Below are 20466 nucleotides of genomic sequence, written 5' to 3'. Positions count from 1 at the left end.
GTTAGCCTAGACAGGGTCACTAAGAGGCCTGTGGCTTTAGTACCCATAGAAGTGGGTGGCACTCTTAGCTGGAGAAGGGTAGTAGTCAGTACAGACCTCCCCCTTGATTGTCTCCTTGGAAATGACTACCCAGAGGTTAGTCAGAGCCCAAGAGAGGAACTGGTCCAGTGCCAGTCCTCTCCCAAGGATTCTGGAAGTCCTGCCTCTGCAGTAAATGCAAGCAGGCCCCAGAAGAAGAAGAAAAGAAAACAGAGTAGGAAGGGTGGACAACCTTTAGCCAAGGTTACAGCAAGCCAAGGAGATTCTGCTCCAGTAGGGGAGAACTCCAAAAATGGCCCTGATAAAGTCCAACCTGACCCACAAGAAGTCCTGGCTAGTCAGGCAACTGTTAAACCTGAGTGGGTGGCTCCTCAGCTAACAGAAGAAAGAGTGGAAGAAGGGTGTTTACTACAAGATGTGGTAACCCCCCACTCTAATACAGCAGACAGGCAACCTGAACCCAAAGAGGCCTGTAACTTAGCCCCTTCCCTTTTAGGTGAAGAGCTAAAGGTGTGGTTCTGGGCACTGACAGCTGTCAGTGGCCTCTGCTGGGTGTTAGCCTTTATGGCTGCACTATCCTTAGCATGGTGGTCTGACCCCATGCCAAATAGCAAGTTAGGCCCCCTGACCCTATTGGTCATGGTGGGGTTACTCCAGCTCTGGGTAACCTCTCTGGGTAAGCTAGGGGTAACCCTGGCCAAGATAAGGTTAGCAGAGGTGGATACCTCTAAGACCAAAATAGAAAGAATGGGTGGAGACATTGAAGAGGCAGACAAGAGGCAATTCAGACTAGGTCCTATCACTGTGGAAGTAGGTCAGTTCCCCAAAGGGAATGACCTGAACAGAAGGATGTAAGGCAGAGTAGGCCCTGCAACTAACCAGCCTATTTCTCCTACTCTTCCTCGCCTGACAGACTAGGAAGACTCTCCCAGCTTGGGCTGAGTCTCCTGGCCTGTGGGCTGGGGGGGGCTTGTGTAAAGAAATGGCTCCCTGTTGCAGTTACCCCCCACTTTTTGCCTGATACTGATGCTGACTTGACTGAGAAGAGTGCTGGGACCCTGCTAACCAGGCCCCAGCACCAGTGTTCCTTCACCTAAAATGTACCATTGTATCCACAATTGGCACATCCTGGCATTCAGATAAGTCCCTTGTAACTGGTACTTCTAGTACCAAGGGCCCTGATGCCAAGGAAGGTCTCTAAGGGCTGCAGCATGTCTTATGCCACCCTAGAGACCCCTCACTCAGCACAGACACACTGCTTACAAGCCTGTGTGTGCTAGTGAGAACAAAATGAGTAAGTCGACATGGCACTCCCCTCAGGGTGCCATGCCAGCCTCTCACTGCCTATGCAGTATAGGTAAGACACCCCTCTAGCAGGCCTTACAGCCCTAAGGCAGGGTGCACTATACCATAGGTGAGGGTACCAGTGCATGAGCATGGTACCCCTACAGTGTCTAAACAAAACCTTACAGTAGACATTGTAAGTGCAGGGTAGCCATAAGAGTATATGGTCTGGGAGTCTGTCAAATACGAACTCCACAGCACCATAATGGCTACACTGAAAACTGGGAAGTTTGGTATCAAACTTCTCAGCACAATAAATGCACACTGATACCAGTGTACATTTTATTGCAACATACACCTCAGAGGGCACCTTAGAGGTGCCCCCTGAAACTTAACCGACTGTCTGTGTTGGCTGACTAGTTCCAGCAGCCTGCCACACCAGAGACATGTTGCTGGCCCCATGGGGAGAGTGCCTTTGTCACTCTGAGGCCAGTAACAAAGCCTGCACTGGGTGGAGATGCTAACACCTCCCCCAGGCAGGAGCTGTGACACCTGGCGGTGAGCCTCAAAGGCTCACCCCTTTGTCACAGCCCAGCAGGGCACTCCAGCTTAGTGGAGTTGCCCGCCCCCTCCGGCCACGGCCCCCACTTTTGGCGGCAAGGCTGGAGGGAACAAAGAAAGCAACAAGGAGGAGTCACTGGCCAGTCAGGACAGCCCCTAAGGTGTCCTGAGCTGAGGTGACTCTGACTTTTAGAAATCCTCCATCTTGCAGATGGAGGATTCCCCCAATAGGGTTAGGATTGTGACCCCCTCCCCTTGGGAGGAGGCACAAAGAGGGTGTACCCACCCTCAGGGCTAGTAGCCATTGGCTACTAACCCCCCAGACCTAAACACGCCCTTAAATTTAGTATTTAAGGGCTACCCTGAACCCTAGAAAATTAGATTCCTGCAACTACAAGAAGAAGGACTGCCTAGCTGAAAACCCCTGCAGCGGAAGACCAGAAGACGACAACTGCCTTGGCTCCAGAAACTCACCGGCCTGTCTCCTGCCTTCCAAAGATCCTGCTCCAGCGACGCCTTCCAAAGGGACCAGCGACCTCGACATCCTCTGAGGACTGCCCCTGCTTCGAAAAGACAAGAAACTCCCGAGGGCAGCGGACCTGCTCCAAGAAAAGCTGCAACTTTGTTTCCAGCAGCTTTAAAGAACCCTGCAAGCTCCCCGCAAGAAGCGTGAGACTTGCAACACTGCACCCGGCGACCCCGACTCGACTGGTGGAGATCCGACACCTCAGGAGGGACCCCAGGACTACTCTGATACTGTGAGTACCAAAACCTGTCCCCCCTGAGCCCCCACAGCGCCGCCTGCAGAGGGAATCCCGAGGCTTCCCCTGACCGCGACTCTTTGAACCTAAAGTCCCGACGCCTGGGAGAGACCCTGCACCCGCAGCCCCCAGGACCTGAAGGACCGGACTTTCACTGGAGAAGTGACCCCCAGGAGTCCCTCTCCCTTGCCCAAGTGGAGGTTTCCCCGAGGAACCCCCCCCTTGCCTGCCTGCAGCGCTGAAGAGATCCCGAGATCTCTCATAGACTAACACTGCGAACCCGACGCCTGTTTCGACACTGCACCCGGCCGCCCCCGCGCTGCTGAGGGTGAAATTTCTGTGTGGACTTGTGTCCCCCCCGGTGCCCTACAAAACCCCCCTGGTCTGCCCTCCGAAGACGCGGGTACTTACCTGCAAGCAGACCGGAACCGGGGCACCCCCTTCTCTCCATTCTAGCCTATGTGTTTTGGGCACCACTTTGAACTCTGCACCTGACCGGCCCTGAGCTGCTGGTGTGGTGACTTTGGGGTTGCTCTGAACCCCCAACGGTGGGCTACCTTGGACCAAGAACTGAGCCCTGTAAGTGTCTTACTTACCTGGTTAACCTAACAAATACTTACCTCCCCTAGGAACTGTGAAAATTGCACTAAGTGTCCACTTTTAAAACAGCTATTTGTCAATAACTTGAAAAGTATACATGTAATTTGGATGATTTGAAGTTCCTAAAGTACTTACCTGCAATACCTTTCGAATGAGATATTACATGTAAAATTTGAACCTGTGGTTCTTAAAATAAACTAAGAAAAGATATTTTTCTATAACAAAACCTATTGGCTGGATTTGTCTCTGAGTGTGTGTACCTCATTTATTGTCTATGTGTATGTACAACAAATGCTTAACACTACTCCTTGGATAAGCCTACTGCTCGACCACACTACCACAAAATAGAGCATTAGTATTATCTATTTTTACCACTATTTTACCTCTAAGGGGAACCCTTGGACTCTGTGCATGCTATTCCTTACTTTGAAATAGCACATACAGAGCCAACTTCCTACACCTTCGCTCTAGAATGGCAGAGTACATGGAAAAAGCAACCAAAAACCTTGAGGCCAGCCAACAGCTCCAGAAGTTTTGGTATGACCAAAAGGCTGCACTGGTTGAGTTCCAACCAGGGCAGAAAGTCTGGGTTCTGGAGCCTGTGGCTCCCAGGGCACTCCAGGACAAATGGAGTGGCCCTTACCCAGTACTAGAAAGGAAGAGTCAGGTCACCTACCTGGTGGACCTGGGCACAAGCAGGAGCCCCAAGAGGGTGATCCATGTGAACCGCCTTAAACTCTTCCATGACAGGGCTGATGTGAATCTGTTGATGGTAACAGATGAGGATCAGGAGGCAGAGAGTGAACCTCTCCCTGATCTTCTGTCATCAGACCCAAAAGATGGCACAGTAGATGGAGTGATCTACTCAGACACCCTCTCTGGCCAACAGCAAGCTGATTGTAGGAGAGTCCTACAACAGTTTCCTGAACTCTTCTCCTTAACCCCTGGTCAGACACACCTGTGTACCCATGATGTGGACACAGGAGACAGCATGCCTGTCAAGAACAAAATCTTTAGACAGTCTGACCATGTTAAGGAAAGCATCAAGGTGGAAGTCCACAAGATGCTGGAATTGGGAGTGATTGAGCGCTCTGACAGCCCCTGGGCTAGCCCAGTGGTCTTGGTCCCCAAACCTCACACCAAAGATGGAAAGAAAGAGATGAGGTTTTGTGTGGACTACAGAGGGCTCAATTCTGTCACCAAGACAGATGCTCATCCAATTCCAAGAGCTGATGAGCTCATAGACAAATTAGGTGCTGCCAAATTCCTAAGTACCTTTGACTTGACAGCAGGGTACTGGCAAATAAAAATGGCACCTGGAGCAAAAGAGAAAACAGCATTCTCCACACCTGATGGGCATTATCAGTTTACTGTTATGCCCTTTGGTTTAAAGAATGCCCCTGCCACCTTCCAAAGGTTGGTGAATCAAGTCCTTGCTGGCTTGGAGTCCTTTAGCACAGCTTATCTTGATGATATTGCTGTCTTTAGCTCCACCTGGCAGGATCACCTGGTCCACCTGAGGAAGGTTTTGAAGGCTCTGCAATCTGCAGGCCTCTCTATCAAGGCATCCAAATGCCAGATAGGGCAGGGAACTGTGGTTTACTTGGGCCACCTTGTAGGTGGAGGCCAAGTTCAGCCACTCCAACCCAAGATCCAGACTATTCTGGACTGGGTAGCTCCAAAAACCCAGACTCAAGTCAGGGCATTCCTTGGCTTGACTGGGTATTACAGGAGGTTTGTGAAGGGATATGGATCCATTGTGACAGCCCTCACTGAACTCACCTCCAAGAAAATGCCCAAGAAAGTAAACTGGACTGTGGAATGCCAACAGGCCTTTGACACCCTGAAACAGGCAATGTGCTCAGCACCAGTTCTAAAAGCTCCAGATTATTCTAAGCAGTTCATTGTGCAGACTGATGCCTCTGAACATGGGATAGGGGCAGTTTTGTCCCAAACAAATGATGATGGCCTTGACCAGCCTGTTGCTTTCATTAGCAGGAGGTTACTCCCCAGGGAGCAGCGTTGGAGTGCCATTGAGAGGGAGGCCTTTGCTGTGGTTTGGTCCCTGAAGAAGCTGAGACCATACCTCTTTGGGACTCACTTCCTAGTTCAAACTGACCACAGACCTCTCAAATGGCTGATGCAAATGAAAGGTGAAAATCCTAAACTGTTGAGGTGGTCCATCTCCCTACAGGGAATGGACTTTATAGTGGAACACAGACCTGGGACTGCCCATGCCAATGCAGATGGCCTTTCCAGGTTCTTCCACTTAGAAAATGAAGACTCTCTTGGGAAAGGTTAGTCTCATCCTCTTTCGTTTGGGGGGGGGTTGTGTAAGGAAATGCCTCCTTGGCATGGTTGCCCCCTGACTTTTTGCCTTTGCTGATGCTATGTTTACAATTGAAAGTGTGCTGAGGCCTGCTAACCAGGCCCCAGCACCAGTGTTCTTTCCCTAACCTGTACTTTTGTATCCACAATTGGCAGACCCTGGCATCCAGATAAGTCCCTTGTAACTGGTACTTCTAGTACCAAGGGCCCTGATGCCAAGGAAGGTCTCTAAGGGCTGCAGCATGTCTTATGCCACCCTGGAGACCTCTCACTCAGCACAGACACACTGCTTGCCAGCTTGTGTGTGCTAGTGAGGACAAAACGAGTAAGTCGACATGGCACTCCCCTCAGGGTGCCATGCCAGCCTCTCACTGCCTATGCAGTATAGGTAAGACACCCCTCTAGCAGGCCTTACAGCCCTAAGGCAGGGTGCACTATACCATAGGTGAGGGTACCAGTGCATGAGCATGGTACCCCTACAGTGTCTAAACAAAATCTTAGACATTGTAAGTGCAGGGTAGCCATAAGAGTATATGGTCTGGGAGTTTGTCAAACACGAACTCCACAGCCCCATAATGGCTACACTGAAAACTGGGAAGTTTGGTATCAAACTTCTCAGCACAATAAATGCACACTGATGCCAGTGTACATTTTATTGTAAAATACACCCCAGAGGGCACCTTAGAGGTGCCCCCTGAAACTTAACCAACTATCTGTGTAGGCTGACTAGTTTTAGCAGCCTGCCACAAACCGAGACATGTTGCTGGCCCCATGGGGAGAGTGCCTTTGTCACTCTGAGGCCAGTAACAAAGCCTGCACTGGGTGGAGATGCTAACACCTCCCCCAGGCAGGAATTGTCACACCTGGCGGTGAGCCTCAAAGGCTCACCTCCTTTGTGCCAACCCAGCAGGACACTCCAGCTAGTGGAGTTGCCCGCCCCCTCCGGCCAGGCCCCACTTTTTGGCGGCAAGGCCGGAGAAAATAATGAGAAAAACAAGGAGGAGTCACGGGCCAGTCAGGACAGCCCCTAAGGTGTCCTGAGCTGAAGTGACTCTAACTTTTAGAAATCCTCCATCTTGCAGATGGAGGATTCCCCCAATAGGGTTAGGATTGTGACCCCCTCCCCTTGGGAGGAGGCACAAGGAGGGTGTACCCACCCTCAGGGCTAGTAGCCATTGGCTACTAACCCCCCAGACCTAAACACGCCCTTAAATTTAGTATTTAAGGGCTACCCTGAACCCTAGAAGATTAGATTCCTGCAACTACAAGAAGAAGGACTGCCTAGCTGAAAACCCCTGCAGCGGAAGACCAGAAGACGACAACTGCCTTGGCTCCAGAAACTCACCGGCCTGTCTCCTGCCTTCCAAAGATCCTGCTCCAGCGACGCCTTCCAAAGGGACCAGCGACCTCGACATCCTCTGAGGACTGCCCCTGCTTCGAAAAGACAAGAAACTCCCGAGGACAGCGGACCTGCTCCAAGAAAAGCTGCAACTTTGTTTCCAGCAGCTTTAAAGAACCCTGCAAGCTCCCCGCAAGAAGCGGGAGACTTGCAACACTGCACCCGGCGACCCCGACTCGGCTGGTGGAGAACCGACACCTCAGGAGGGACCCCAGGACTACTCTGATACTGTGAGTACCAAAACCTGTCCCCCCTGAGCCCCCACCGCGCCGCCTGCAGAGGGAATCCCGAGGCTTCCCCTGACCGCAACTCTTTGAACCTAAAGTCCCGACGCCTGGGAGAGACCCTGCACCCGCAGCCCCCAGGACCTGAAGGACCGGACTTTCACTGGAGAAGTGACCCCCAGGAGTCCCTCTCCCTTGCCCAAGTGGAGGTTTCCCCGAGGAATCCCCCCCTTGCCTGCCTGCAGCGCTGAAGAGATCCCGAGATCTCTCATAGACTAACATTGCGAACCCGACGCCTGTTCCTACACTGCACCCGGCCGCCCCCGCGCTGCTGAGAGTGAAATTTCTGTGTGGACTTGTGTCCCCCCCGGTGCCCTACAAAACCCCCCTGGTCTGCCCTCCGAAAACGCGGGTACTTACCTGCAAGCAGACCGGAACCGGGGCACCCCCTTCTCTCCGTTCTAGCCTATGTGTTTTGGGCACCACTTTGAACTCTGCACCTGACCGGCCCTGAGCTGCTGGTGTGGTGACTTTGGGGTTGCTCTGAACCCCCAACGGTGGGCTACCTTGGACCAAGAACTAAGCCCTGTAAGTGTCTTACTTACCTGGTTAACCTAACAAATACTTACCTCCCCTAGGAACTGTGAAAATTGCACTAAGTATCCACTTTTAAAACAGCTATTTGCGAATAACTTGAAAAGTATACATGCAATTTTGATGATTTGAAGTTCCTAAAGTACTTACCTGCAATACCTTTCGAATGAGATATTACATGTAGAATTTGAACCTGTGGTTCCTAAAATAAACTAAGAAAAGATATTTTTCTATATAAAAACCTATTGGCTGGATTTGTCTCTGAGTGTGTGTACCTCATTTATTGTCTATGTGTATGTACAACAAATGCTTAACACTACTCCTTGGATAAGCCTACTGCTCGACCACACTACCACAAAATAGAGCATTAGTATTATCTATTTTTACCACTATTTTACCTCTAAGGGGAACCCTTGGACTCTGTGCATGCTATTCCTTACTTTGAAATAGCACATACAGAGCCAACTTCCTACACCCATCTTGCAATATTTCACGGATAGTGCAACTAGCGCCAGTCCAAATGCACCTAGCCAAGGCTGCGGGTCTCTGTCGCCGAAGATTTACCTGGCCGGCTGCTTCGTTCTCCTCACCAGGCCACCAGTCGGCCCCCAGGCGTACCTAACAGTCTCTTCATCTCCCAGGTCAAATCCGTTTCCAATAAATGGGTTCAACAAGTCCCACCAGCAGCAGGGAGTTTCACACAGCACAGGGGGAAAGGGGGCCAGCCGGGCACCAGACTTCAAAACCAGGATGTTTAAGCCCCGAGAACCAGGGGAGAACTCAGGAGCACGGTGCCGTACTAGCCAGGGCCTCCGCCCCCTGTCTCACTCCCCCAATCGCCCTCTACCTGGTTCTGTGCTGTCAATGTAGTGCAGGGCTCCCGGAGCAGTCCGCAGGGCTCCAGCGATGCTTGTATGTAGGTGACCGGGGGCCAAACCGGGGTCCCCCCAGGCCGTCCCTCCACCAGGCCTTGAATTCAGGTCCTCACCTTCACCCGTCTCAGCACGCTCGTAAAGCGCCTGTTATCGACCGGGCCCCACTCGCACCTGTCGGGGGCCCGGGCATCGGAAAGCCCGAGCGGACTCTCCGGTCGAGAGGCGGGAAAGGCCCAGGGGGCCGGCGTCCCCAGCCGCCGCACACACCAGGAGCCCACAGCGAAAGAAAAGGGGGGGGAGCCGCGGTCCGAAGCGGCCGCCGATCAGGCCCCCCGGAACTCCCGTCCTCTCTCCACCCGACCGGGAGCAGCCGCAGCGTCTCTCCTCTCCGCGACACCGCAGGAGTCGGCGCGCGCGCGGGAGACCGCCGGCGCCAGGCCTCTCAGCAAGAATCTAGCTCCCGGGCGCCCACAGCAGCCAAACCCGGCTCGTGCAGCGTCGCTGGGGTCCCCAGGAGGAAGTCTCAGGGGTCCGCTCCCTTCACCGCCGCCTGCAGGATAAGTTATATCGCATAAATTGCCCGGCCCCGGCAGAGCCTCACAATGTGACGGCCATCTTGCCCGGTGGCCAAGCCACGCCCCCGATTATCCTTATTGTTTATATCTTAAAAATATATTTCCCCTGAAGCAGGGCAGGAGCCTGGAATACATCAGGATTTTTCAGTTTGATTGTTTAATCAAGATTCATGACGATACTGAACTTGCATGAAAATGTGTTATTGTGCTAAGATATTAAATCACAATAAAGGACTGGAGAATATTCAACAAATGAAGTACACATGGCATGGAACTGAATGACTTGTATAAAGAGCGATTAACTGTTTAATCCGCAGCAAGATTTTCATGAGTGCACAGAAGGCATGCTGCTCTGGGTCAGGAGTTAGTGCTTTTGGTTGTCGAATTTCCCACACCCATGGTAAGAGGGCGATACCTTGAAAGGCATTTACTGGTCTTAATTACGACAAATAAAGGTAGTGCGCGGTCCATTTTTTTATTTGAAATGGAAAAAAATATATATTTCAGTCACTAAGTATGGCCCACCCCCTTTCTCTTCAGTTCTCCCAAGGAACAAAATCATGATATTCTAGATTGCTATTGACTTATTAGTTTTGCTCATATCGGCAGAAAGCTCATTCATGTCCACCACAATCTAGAGGGCAGGTGCAGCTGAACAGTTTGACTGAAACAGTGGAAACTGAAATCTTAAAAGTGGGCCAATTCAAAGGGCACTTCATAATGCTGGTCAGTATCACAAAAGACAAGGCAAACTTAATGTTGCAATGAACTCTATAGTGCAAGGCCAGATATACATCCCAGCAAACTCGAACAATTTGAAGAAAATAAATTATAGGCAGAAATATTAAATAAAACAAGCATTGGCAAAGCCGATCGGACAGGCGGTGGCTGCCAGTCTTTTGGCTTTGTCAATTCTTGTTTTACACATTTGTTTTGCAAAACCTTCTTGTTGGAGAAGCTTAGTCTCTTCCATTGATGGGAACTACATTGTGTGTCAATGTGCTCCCTATGAAAGTGCAGAATGCCATCATTCACAGTGCCATTGGATGAAATAGGCAGACCCAGCTAGAGTGAATGTCGTGTGCCGTCTGCCTTTTGGTTTATTGAAAGCACGTTTCTTTTTGGTTTTTTTTGTCAAGTGTTTCAATAAACTTTGTTGGAGAGGCTCCCTGGTCCTCTTTAATCTAAAAAATAAAAATAAAAAAATGGCAAAAAGGAAAAACGTTTTTGGCTCACAAAAGGCAGATCTTTTAGTTCCTGGCTGTAGAGGGCTGACGATAACTGTGAACCAAACAATAACAGACCAATGGATGTAAAGGGCTGGCAGAAAGCCCCGATAAGTGAACATTTCATACATAACATTTTAGTAAAATTAGAAGGTCTTGACTAATAGAGAAACATATGCATTTTATAAAAATATACAAAATAAATAGGAATTTGAACTAAACTTTCAGGTTAAATTAAATATTCTGAAGTGACGAAGCATTTCTCAAACTTCTTCAGTTTTAGGTAGCATGCAGAACACATTTTGATAACTGATAAGAATGCATAAAAATGCGTGCTTTCCACTACAGTAGTTTGAAACCTACAAAAAAAAATCTTATTTGTTTCATTTTGACCAATCAACGTTTCTAAATTTGAGGGAAATATAGATGTGACAAATGGGAAAATATGGATTTTTTTATTTAATTATTTTCTATTGCAGAATGGAGTCCAGCTTATGTACAGGACTCCATGTTTAAGCCCAAATATCCGGGATAGTAACATAAGATAAACGTGCGTACAATCTGTCTACAGAGTCAGTCTATCCAGAAAATATATCATGGATCCAGCTCTTGTCAATGTATATTGGGAACCCCTGCTAACGCATACATGAGATCAAAACCATCTGAGTTGTTGCCGAACTGCTTCACACATTTTTAAGAGTGAGAAAATACAGCAATTTGTGAGTCTAATTAGTGTACAGCATGTGAATCTAGAATAGGTACACACTACAAAATGGAACTGGTCAGGGTGGGGAAGTGTGCAAGTATTCGAGATCCACTCAAACAGTGACACATGATTCAAGGCCACTTCAGCGTGAGCGAGCAACATCACTTGCACAGCTGCCACTGGAAATTGTAAAATACCCTGACATAACTTCTTCCACGTCTCTCTTGTTTAAAATGTCATACAGGGGAAACCATAAACAACTTCAATTTATACCATTTAAAAATGTTACTGTGTTTGGTCTGTATTACTTCACTGGCAAGTTTTCCTTGCCAAATTTACACCAACCTACCTTTGAGTAGCTGAAGTTTACCACTGGCACTAGCCAGCAAGGATTTTGCCTCATTTTGTAAAGTTTCTGCTTTCCTCCTGCCCTTCTCAGATTCTTTGGTGTTTTTCGATATTAGGTCTTCTACTGATTTGAACTTATCATTCAGTTCACCGTCTAAGACCTGAAGTTTCAAGCACAAACAAAATGGAGTGGTGAGAGCCTGCCCAGCCATGACAACTTAAGAAAATCAAGCATAAAGTGATTATTATATAGATGAACCAATGCCCTTTAAAATGTTCTCTGGGAAAGAAAATGGACACACGGAAAAAAAATGCCATTCAAATGATGTGGTCAAACACCTTTAGTGTCCGATAATAAAATAAGTGTGACTTACCTGTATTTACTCTCCTAATACGAGGGAAGAAGGGTTGTGTTGGAACAAGATCTGCAAGGAAAATGTTACACTTAACTGTACCAATAGTTTTGCAGCTTTAAACTTCTCTGGTTTCACATGCTGTGCATTATCCCCGCTATCTCTTGGTTGGGTCTGAAACTGTCATATTTTTTTCCTTGTTCGTAGACCAGCGATGGAGCAGTGCTATCAATCTATGGCACTGAATACAAGCCTAAAATGCCTTAGGAAGTAGTAGTTATCTTAAAATTAAGCTTCCCCTGCTATGGTGAAGCATGCTTAATTGTGTGTTTTATTTATCCAGGGATTTACCACTTTGCTAAAAACCTACTCATTTCACAGGGGAGGTGATTTGGGAACATATGAATTAAGAAAAGCTTCAAGCTGCAAAATTATTGTTACAGGTAACTAACTTTCATCTTACAAAAATCATCTATGCTGGATGCACATGCATATAATTGACTATGTAGAGGTGTTCACCTTTTGTGGGAGGATGGGGTGAAGTGTATTCATGGCTGCAAAAAGGTGTTTGAGAACAATGTGGCTCACCTCAGCCACTCAGTTTGCATGGAGAGTGTGAACTGATGACTGTGGCGACCATGCATACCTCACAGATGGAGAAATGGAAACATTTGCTAGAACCATTTTAACTTGTGGAATGAGCCCTGGGTTTTCTATCAAGGGTTTTTCCTGGCAGGGTGTTTTGCATGATTGTTTTGTTTGCACTATTCATCTTGCAATAGCCCCTTCTGATACTAGGAAATCCTTGTTTACTATTGCATGTGCAATGAAAAAACTTTCAGTTTTCCTTGGTGGTTTAGTCTCCTGTAACAACTGCCATCCTCACATCTTGCATGTGTAGTTTTTTTCAGCTTTTATTTTTTTGACGTTAAAAGAAAGTAGGCACTAGATTGTTTGGTTCACATGAAAATGTGACACAACCTTTGGGATAAAGTGTTGAATAATTCTCATGACCCCTCATTCCTTGTATATTTGTAGAGTTCTTGGTCAGTTAATGCCTGAAAATCACTTATTCTATGAAAGGATATGATTTCTATTGAGGTTTGTTTTGAGTGCCAGATACTGAAGCCCTATTTTGTGCATTAGTTCACAGGGCTGTTATACGAGTTGCGCGCCAGTCCAAACCTGATATTCCATATGGGAGTGAGGGCCCAGATTGGCAGCTGTGTAGCTGTAGGTAGCTGGCTCTTTATATAGAAAACTAAAAAGAGGTGTGCTGTGTTAAGAGTCCAGGTATCCTCTAGAAGTGGACAAGGCTTTCTTTTAAAATCCAAAGTGCTCTATTTGTGGTAGGGTGGTCGAACAGCTTAAGCTAATCAAGGCGGGGTTGTTAGACATTTGCTGCATACACAGTCAATAAATTTCCTACAGTGGGGAAATTGCTTTTGCTCCTTCTAGGAATATTTTAATTACTGGAGTGGCAAAAAAGTTCCTTCCAACCAGGTCACAGTAACATGCTACAATAGTCAGTCAGTCAAAGATCTTTATTCGGCAATTGCCATAAAAGTACAGATAAAATCACATATCCAAGTGAGCAGGCAACAGAATAAAGAGACAAGTTAAAACGCAGCTCAAAAGATCATATCATACATAGATTACAAAAAAGAGGACAAAATAGTCTGATCCAAGTTCCTCTTTCACGGATATTCCAATAATTCTTATCAAAACGTTTACTAGTATCATAAAATATAGTACCAAAGATTTTAAATACCCTAAAATATAGTAGAAATCCTTACTCATATAGAATAAGACTATCCTATACCACATATGAAATATGAAATATAAAATTTTAGACAAAACAGATTTTAAAAATAGCATAAATAGATTAATAAATTACAAAATGTTAATACTGGTTCCTAATAGCAATAGATGATCTAATAAAGTTTAATACCTAAAAACAAAAACAAATTTTGACATTTGATAATTTCTGAAAATAGATCAAGGCTTCCTTATAGTGGATCTGTCTTAATGTACGTAAAATAGGTAAGATGAAAACGTTTCTAGGGGTAGCGTAAAGGGAACAAAAAAGAAAAAAGTGAGAAGTACTCTGCTTTGAACTAGAATCGCAGGGACAAGGTGGTAAGTCTTTTTGGCAGATACTCCGATTGGGGAAGGCCACCTTAAAATGAATCAAATTCAGTCTAATAAAGTTAAAAGAGAATATATTTTTGGACATGAAAACCAAGTCAAATAAGGTTCTATACGTAAGGTCATAACAATCGGAGTATAAGAATCTAAAGATTTCAGTTTCAAACAACTATGAAGTCTTATGTCTAAAGTATGCTCAGAGTGACATGATTTCAGCAGAGACCTTGCAGTTGTAGTTAGCAGTTGTGGTTCTTCAAACATATACCTAAGCCCAAGCTTGTCAAAAGATTATCGCAAATACGAGAGCCAGGGAATCCTGTTCGAATTGGCCAACTGTATACACTCAGTAATACATTCCTGCACAAGACTTGCCGCTGGATTCGTCCAACATTTAATCCACAACAGAAGGGGGGCAATAGAGACCGTGTCCTCTAAAAAGCATTGGCCCACGTCCTCGTGGATAATGATGTTTGCTATACACTTGGGTACCATCAGTAGTCTGCGCATAAATTTATTCTCAATGTGGGTACTTTAATGTGGCCCCAGACACCAGCCCCGTATAGGGCTTCTGAGGCACACTTGGAATTATATAGCATCATGATCTGAGAAGTCGGTCTATGACCAAGCTTACTAGTAAAACGAAAGATCACTGCAGTGTTCCTTGCCATTTGTTGGGTCTTAAATTTAAGGTGAGTATTCCATAACATGGAAGAACTTATATGCATACCTAAGTAACAAAAATTCCTCAACTTATTAATGATATTTCTCCCCATAGTAAATTGTTTAGATTTAGTATTTCGGGGGCCACATGTCATAACAAATGTCTTAGAATAATTAACTTTCAAATCAAGGTCCAGCATGAAGTTCAAAAGAGGCCCATCAGGCCTTGTAAACTATTTGCAGGGCGTGCAATAAGTACAGCATCATCTGCATGTAATAAAACTGGAAGAAATCTCTGACCCACCTTTGGTACATCTTTCCCATTTTTTATCAAAAAGTCATAAAGCCCATTTATATATATCAGAAAAAGAAAGGGGGCCAAAATGCATCCCTGTCTTACTCCCCTAAATGAGGAAATGGGGTGGTTCTCTGTCCTGATGGGCCAAACTGAACTGAAACCTTTATATCCATATGGAGACGCTTTATAAGTTCCAACAGGGTCGCATCACACCCCAGGGCTTCCATGATTTGCCATAGCAACTCAAATGCGCTGGATAAATCAATAAAGGACATATGAATTGACTCCCTTTTGGCAGTTAGGTATTTACTAAGAATGAGATGCAAGTTTAAAACCAGGTCTAAAACTAAATTGAATTGGAGATACAATCTGTGCCTTTAGCACCCAATCCTCCAGATGAGATAAAATCACACTGCCCAGAATCTTGGCCGTAGAATCAATCAAAGATATTGGTCTGTAACAAGAAGGGCCTTGTCTATTGCCCTTTTTTAATATAGGAATAATAATTGCCAGTTTCCAAAAAGGGGGTATATTACGTTTAACAGCGCTTCTTAGGACATTTGTAACTAGGGGACCCCAAAGATTAGGCATAGATTTAAAGATATCAACGGTAACACCGTCAGGGCCAGGAACCTTCCCTTGTTTTGAACGATTAATGGCTCCAAGGATCTCATGTAGATCAATGAAATATCTAGGGAGTTTGTATTAGAGTCAGTGTTAATCCGATTGGTAATATTATCCTCCTTAGTCAGAAAGTCATTATCTGGATCAAATGCTTTCCTAAAGTGATTCAACCAAACCTCTTCTGTAATAAGACAATCATCAACCTTAGTGTTACTGTAAGGAAATGGCTCCCTGTTGCAATTACCCCCCACTTTTTACTTGATACTGATGCTGACTTGACTGAGAAGTGTGCTGGGACCCTGCTAACCAGGCCCCAACACCAGTGTTCTTTCACCTAAAATGTACCATTGTCTCCACAATTGGCACAACCCTGGCACCCAGGTAAGTCCCTTGTAACTGGTACCCCTGGTACCAAGGGCCCCGATACCAGGGAAGGTCTCTAAGGGCTGCAGCATGTCTTATGCCATCCTAGGGACCCCTCACTCAGCACAGACACACTGCTTTCCAGCTTGTGTGTGCTGGTGGGGAGAAAATGACTAAGTCGACCTGGCACTCTCCTCAGGGTGCCATGCCAACCTCACACTGCCTATGGCATAAGTCACCCCTCTAACAGGCCTTACAGCCCTAAGGCAGGGTGCACTATACCACAGGTGAGGGCATAGGTGCATGAACACAATGCGCCTACAGTGTCTAAGCAAAACCTTAGACATTGTAAGTGCAGGGTAGCCATAAGAGTATATGGTCTGGGAGTCTGTCAAAAACGAACTCCACAGCTCCATAATGGCTACACTGAATACTGGGAAGTTTGGTATCAAACTTCTCAGAATAACAAACCCACACTGATGCCAGTGTTGGATTTATTAAAAAATGCACACAGAGGGCATCTTAGAGATGCCCCCTGTATTTTACCCAAGTGTTCAGTGCAGGACTGACTGGTCTGTGCCAGCCTGCTGCTGAGAGACGAGTTTCTGACCCCATGTGGTGAGGGCCTTTGTGCTCTCTGAGGACAGAAACAAAAGCCTGCCCTGGGTGGAGGTGCTTCACACCTCCCCCCTGCAGGAACTGTAACACCTAGCAGTGAGCCTCAAAGGCTCAGGCTTCGTGTTACAATGCCCCAGGGCACTCCAGCTAGTGGAGATGCCCGCCCCTGGACACAGCCCCCACGTTTGGTGGCAAGTCCAGGAGAGATAATGAGAAAAACAAGGAGGAGTCACCCACCAGTCAGGACAGCCCCTAAGGTGTCCTGAGCTGAGGTGACCCCTGCCTTTAGAAATCCTCCATCTTGATTTTGGAGGATTCCCCCAATAGGAATAGGGATGTGCCCCCCTCCCCTCAGGGAGGAGGCACAAAGAGGGTGTAGCCACCCTCAAGGACAGTAGCCATTGGCTACTGCCCTCCCAGACCTAAACACACCATTCAGTATTTAGGGGCACCCCAGAACCTAGGAAACTAGATTCCTGCAACCTAAGAAGAGGACTGCTAAGCTGAAAAACCCTGCAGAGAAGACGGAGACACTAACTGCTTTGGCCCCAGCTCTACCGGCCTGTCTCCCCACTTCTAAAGACACTGGTCCAGCGATGCTTTCCCCAGGGACCAGCGACCTCTGAAGCCTCAGAGGACTGCCCTGCATCTAGAAGGACCAAGAACTCCAGAGGACAGCGGCTCTGTTCACCAAAGACTGCAACTTTGCAACAAAGAAGCAACTTCGAAACAACGCGCATTTCCCGCCGGAAGCGTGAGACTTGACACTCTGCACCCGATGCCCCCGGCTCGACTTGTGGAGAACAACTACTTTAGGGAAGACTCCCCGGCGACTACGAGACTGTGAGTAGCCAGAGTTGACCCCACTGAGCCCCCACAGCGAAGCCTGCAGAGGAAATCCAGAGGCTCCCCCTGACCACGACTGCCTGCTTCAAAGACCCGACGCCTGGTAAAGACTCTGCACCGCAGCCCCCAGGACCTGAAGGATCAGACCTACAGTGCAGGAGCGACCCCCAGGTGGCCCTCTCCCTTGTCCAGGTGGTGGCCACCCTGAGGAGCCCCCCCCCCCCTTGCCTGCCTGCATCGCTGAAGAGACCCCTTGGTCTCCCATTGCTTTCTATTGAAAACCCGACGCTTGTTTGCACACTGCACCTGGCCGCCCCCGTGCCACTGAGGGTGTACTTTCTGTGTGGACTTGTGTCCCCCCGGTGCCCTACAAAACCCCCCTGGTCTGCCCTCTGAAGACGTGGGTACTTACCTGCTGGCAGACTGGAACCGGGGCACCCCCTTCTCCATTGAAGCCTATGTGTTTTGGGCACCTCTTTGACCTCTGCACCTGACCGGCCCTGAGCTGCTGGTGTGGTAACTTTGGGGTTGCTCTGAACCCCCAACATGGGCTACCTTGGACCCAAACTTGAACCCTGTAGGTGGTTTACTTACCTGCAAAAGCTAACAAACTCTTACTCCCTCAGGAACTGTTGAAAATTGCACTGTGTCTAGTTTTAAAATAGCTATATGTCATTTATGTGAAAACTGTATATGCTATTTTGCCAATTCAAAGTTCCTAAATACCTACCTGCAATACCTTTCATTTGAAATATAACATGTAAATCTCGAACCTGTGGTTCTTAAAATAAACTAAGAAAATATATTTTTCTATACAAAAACCTATTGGCCTGGAATTGTCTCGGAGTGTGTGTTCCTCATTTATTGCTTGTGTGTGTACAACAAATGCTTAACACTACTCCTTTGATAAGCCTACTGCTCGACCACACTACCACAAAATAGAGCACTAGAATTATCTCTTTTTGCCACTATCTTACCTCTAAGGGGAACCCTTAGACTCTGTGCATACTATTCCTTACCTTGAAATAGTGCATACAGAGCAGAGCCAACTTCCTACAGTTACTGTCCGAAAAATATGAATGATTGACCACCTTCCAAAATTTTGAAGTATCCTTCAGATCGGACGCAGCCTGCAACTCTTCCCACGCCTTAGACCTTATTTTTGATTTCCTTTTTTCCAAGGTGGCCTTATACTCAGCCCTAGCTAATTTGAATAAATAACGGTAAAAAGGAACTGTTTTAAGGGCATCTTTTAATTTTTTGTGAGCAGTTGAACACGCAGAATCAAACCATCTATGGGCTGGCAAACACATGGTAGGCTTGTCCACCACAAGAGCATGCGAAATACCATTACTTAATAGTTCAAATTCTTGAACTATATGATCATGGTCAGACTGCTGGGATAAACAAATATTAATGGAGTCAAACCTAGATCTTATAATTTCTTGATTGAAAGTCATTGGGTTTATTTAGTCCCATTTCAGACGTAGGCCAGAATTTGTATGAAAATGAAAATGTCACTTACCCAGTGTACATCTGTTCGTGGCATCAGTCGCAGTAGATTCGCATGTTCTGCAATAGCTCGCCATCTGGTGTTGGGCCGGAGTGTTACAAGTTGTTTTTCTTCGAAGAAGTCTTTCGAGTCACGGGACCGAGTGACTCCTCCTTTTGTCTCCATTGCGCATGGGCGTCGACTCCATCCTCGATTGTTTTTCCCCGCAGAGGGTGAGGTAGGAGTTGAATTGTAGTAATAGTGCCCATGCAATGGAGTGACTAAGTATGCACTTATTTAAGGTTGAGATGATACATATATAAATAATTGAAGGTAACTTCCAAACTGCTACAGGCTCCCGGGGAGGCGGGTGGGCACATGCGAATCTACTGCGACTGATGCCACGAACAGATGTACACTGGGTAAGTGACATTTTCAGTTCGATGGCATCTGTCGCTGTAGATACGCATGTTCTGCAATAGACTAGTAAGCAGTTATTTCCCCAAAAGCGGTGGATCAGCCTGTAGGAGTGGAAGTAGTCTGAAATAATGTCCTTAATACAGCTTGACCTACTGTGGCTTGTTGTGCGGATAACACGTCTACACAGTAGTGCTTGGTGAATGTGTGAGGCGTAGACCATGTGGCTGCCTTACATATTTCTTGCATTGGGATGTTTCCTAGAAAGGCCATGGTAGCACCTTTTTTTCTGGTTGAGTGTGCCCTTGGTGTAATGGGCAGCTGTCGTTTAGCTTTAAGGTAGCAGATTTGGATGCATTTAACTATCCATCTGGCTATACCTTGTTTTGAAATTGGGTTTCCTGCATGAGGTTTTTGAAATGCAATAAAGAGTTGTTTAGTCTTTCTGATGTTCTTTGTTCTGTCAATGTAATACATTAATGCTCTTTTGACATCTAATGTATGTAGTGCCCTTTCAGCTACGGTATCTGGCTGTGGAAAGAACACCGGAAGTTCCACTGTTTGATTTAGATGGAACGGTGAAATAACCTTTGGCAAAAATTTAGGATTGGTCCTTAGGACGACTTTATTTTTGTGTAGTTGTATAAAAGGTTCCTGTATAGTAAACGCCTGAATCTCGCTTACTCTTCTCAGGGAAGTAATGGCGATGAGAAATGCCACCTTCCAGGTTAGGAACTGTATGTCGCAGGAGTGCATGGGTTCAAAAGGTGGACCCATAAGTCTAGTTAGGACAACATTTAGGTTCCATGAAGGAACAGGTAGTGTTCTTGGTGGTATAATTCTCCTAAGGCCCTCCATGAATGCTTTAATGACTGGTATTTTATATAGGGAAGTTGAATAGGTAGTCTGCAGGTATGCAGATATTGCTGCAAGGTGAATCTTAATGGAAGAGAAAGCTAGGTTAGATTTTTGTAAGTGAAGCAAGTAACCCACTACATGTTCTGGAGTTGTGTGTAATGGTTGTATTTGATTAATATGGCAGTAGCAAACAAACCTCTTCCATTTACTTGCATAGCAGTGCCTGGTGGATGGCCTTCTTGCTTGTTTTATGACTTCCATACATTCTT

General features: G+C 46.7%; 1 protein-coding gene across 2 annotated transcripts in view; it reads right to left on the bottom strand.

Moving 5' to 3' along the window:
- The window catches only part of LAMB1 (laminin subunit beta 1), a 728031-nt gene that overhangs the window by 23655 nt on the left and 683910 nt on the right, over positions 1–20466 (bottom strand). For both annotated transcript variants that reach the window (XM_069229822.1, XM_069229821.1), the window contains one exon: positions 11522–11681. In XM_069229822.1, coding sequence (XP_069085923.1) covers positions 11522–11681 — 160 coding nt within the window. The remainder of the gene's footprint in view (positions 1–11521; positions 11682–20466) is intronic.

The sequence above is a fragment of the Pleurodeles waltl genome, chromosome 4_1 (genome assembly GCF_031143425.1).
Source record: "Pleurodeles waltl isolate 20211129_DDA chromosome 4_1, aPleWal1.hap1.20221129, whole genome shotgun sequence".
NCBI lineage: Eukaryota > Metazoa > Chordata > Amphibia > Caudata > Salamandridae > Pleurodeles > Pleurodeles waltl.
Note: the sequence above shows the minus strand (reverse complement) of the source record. Positions and strands in the feature narration are given on the sequence as shown.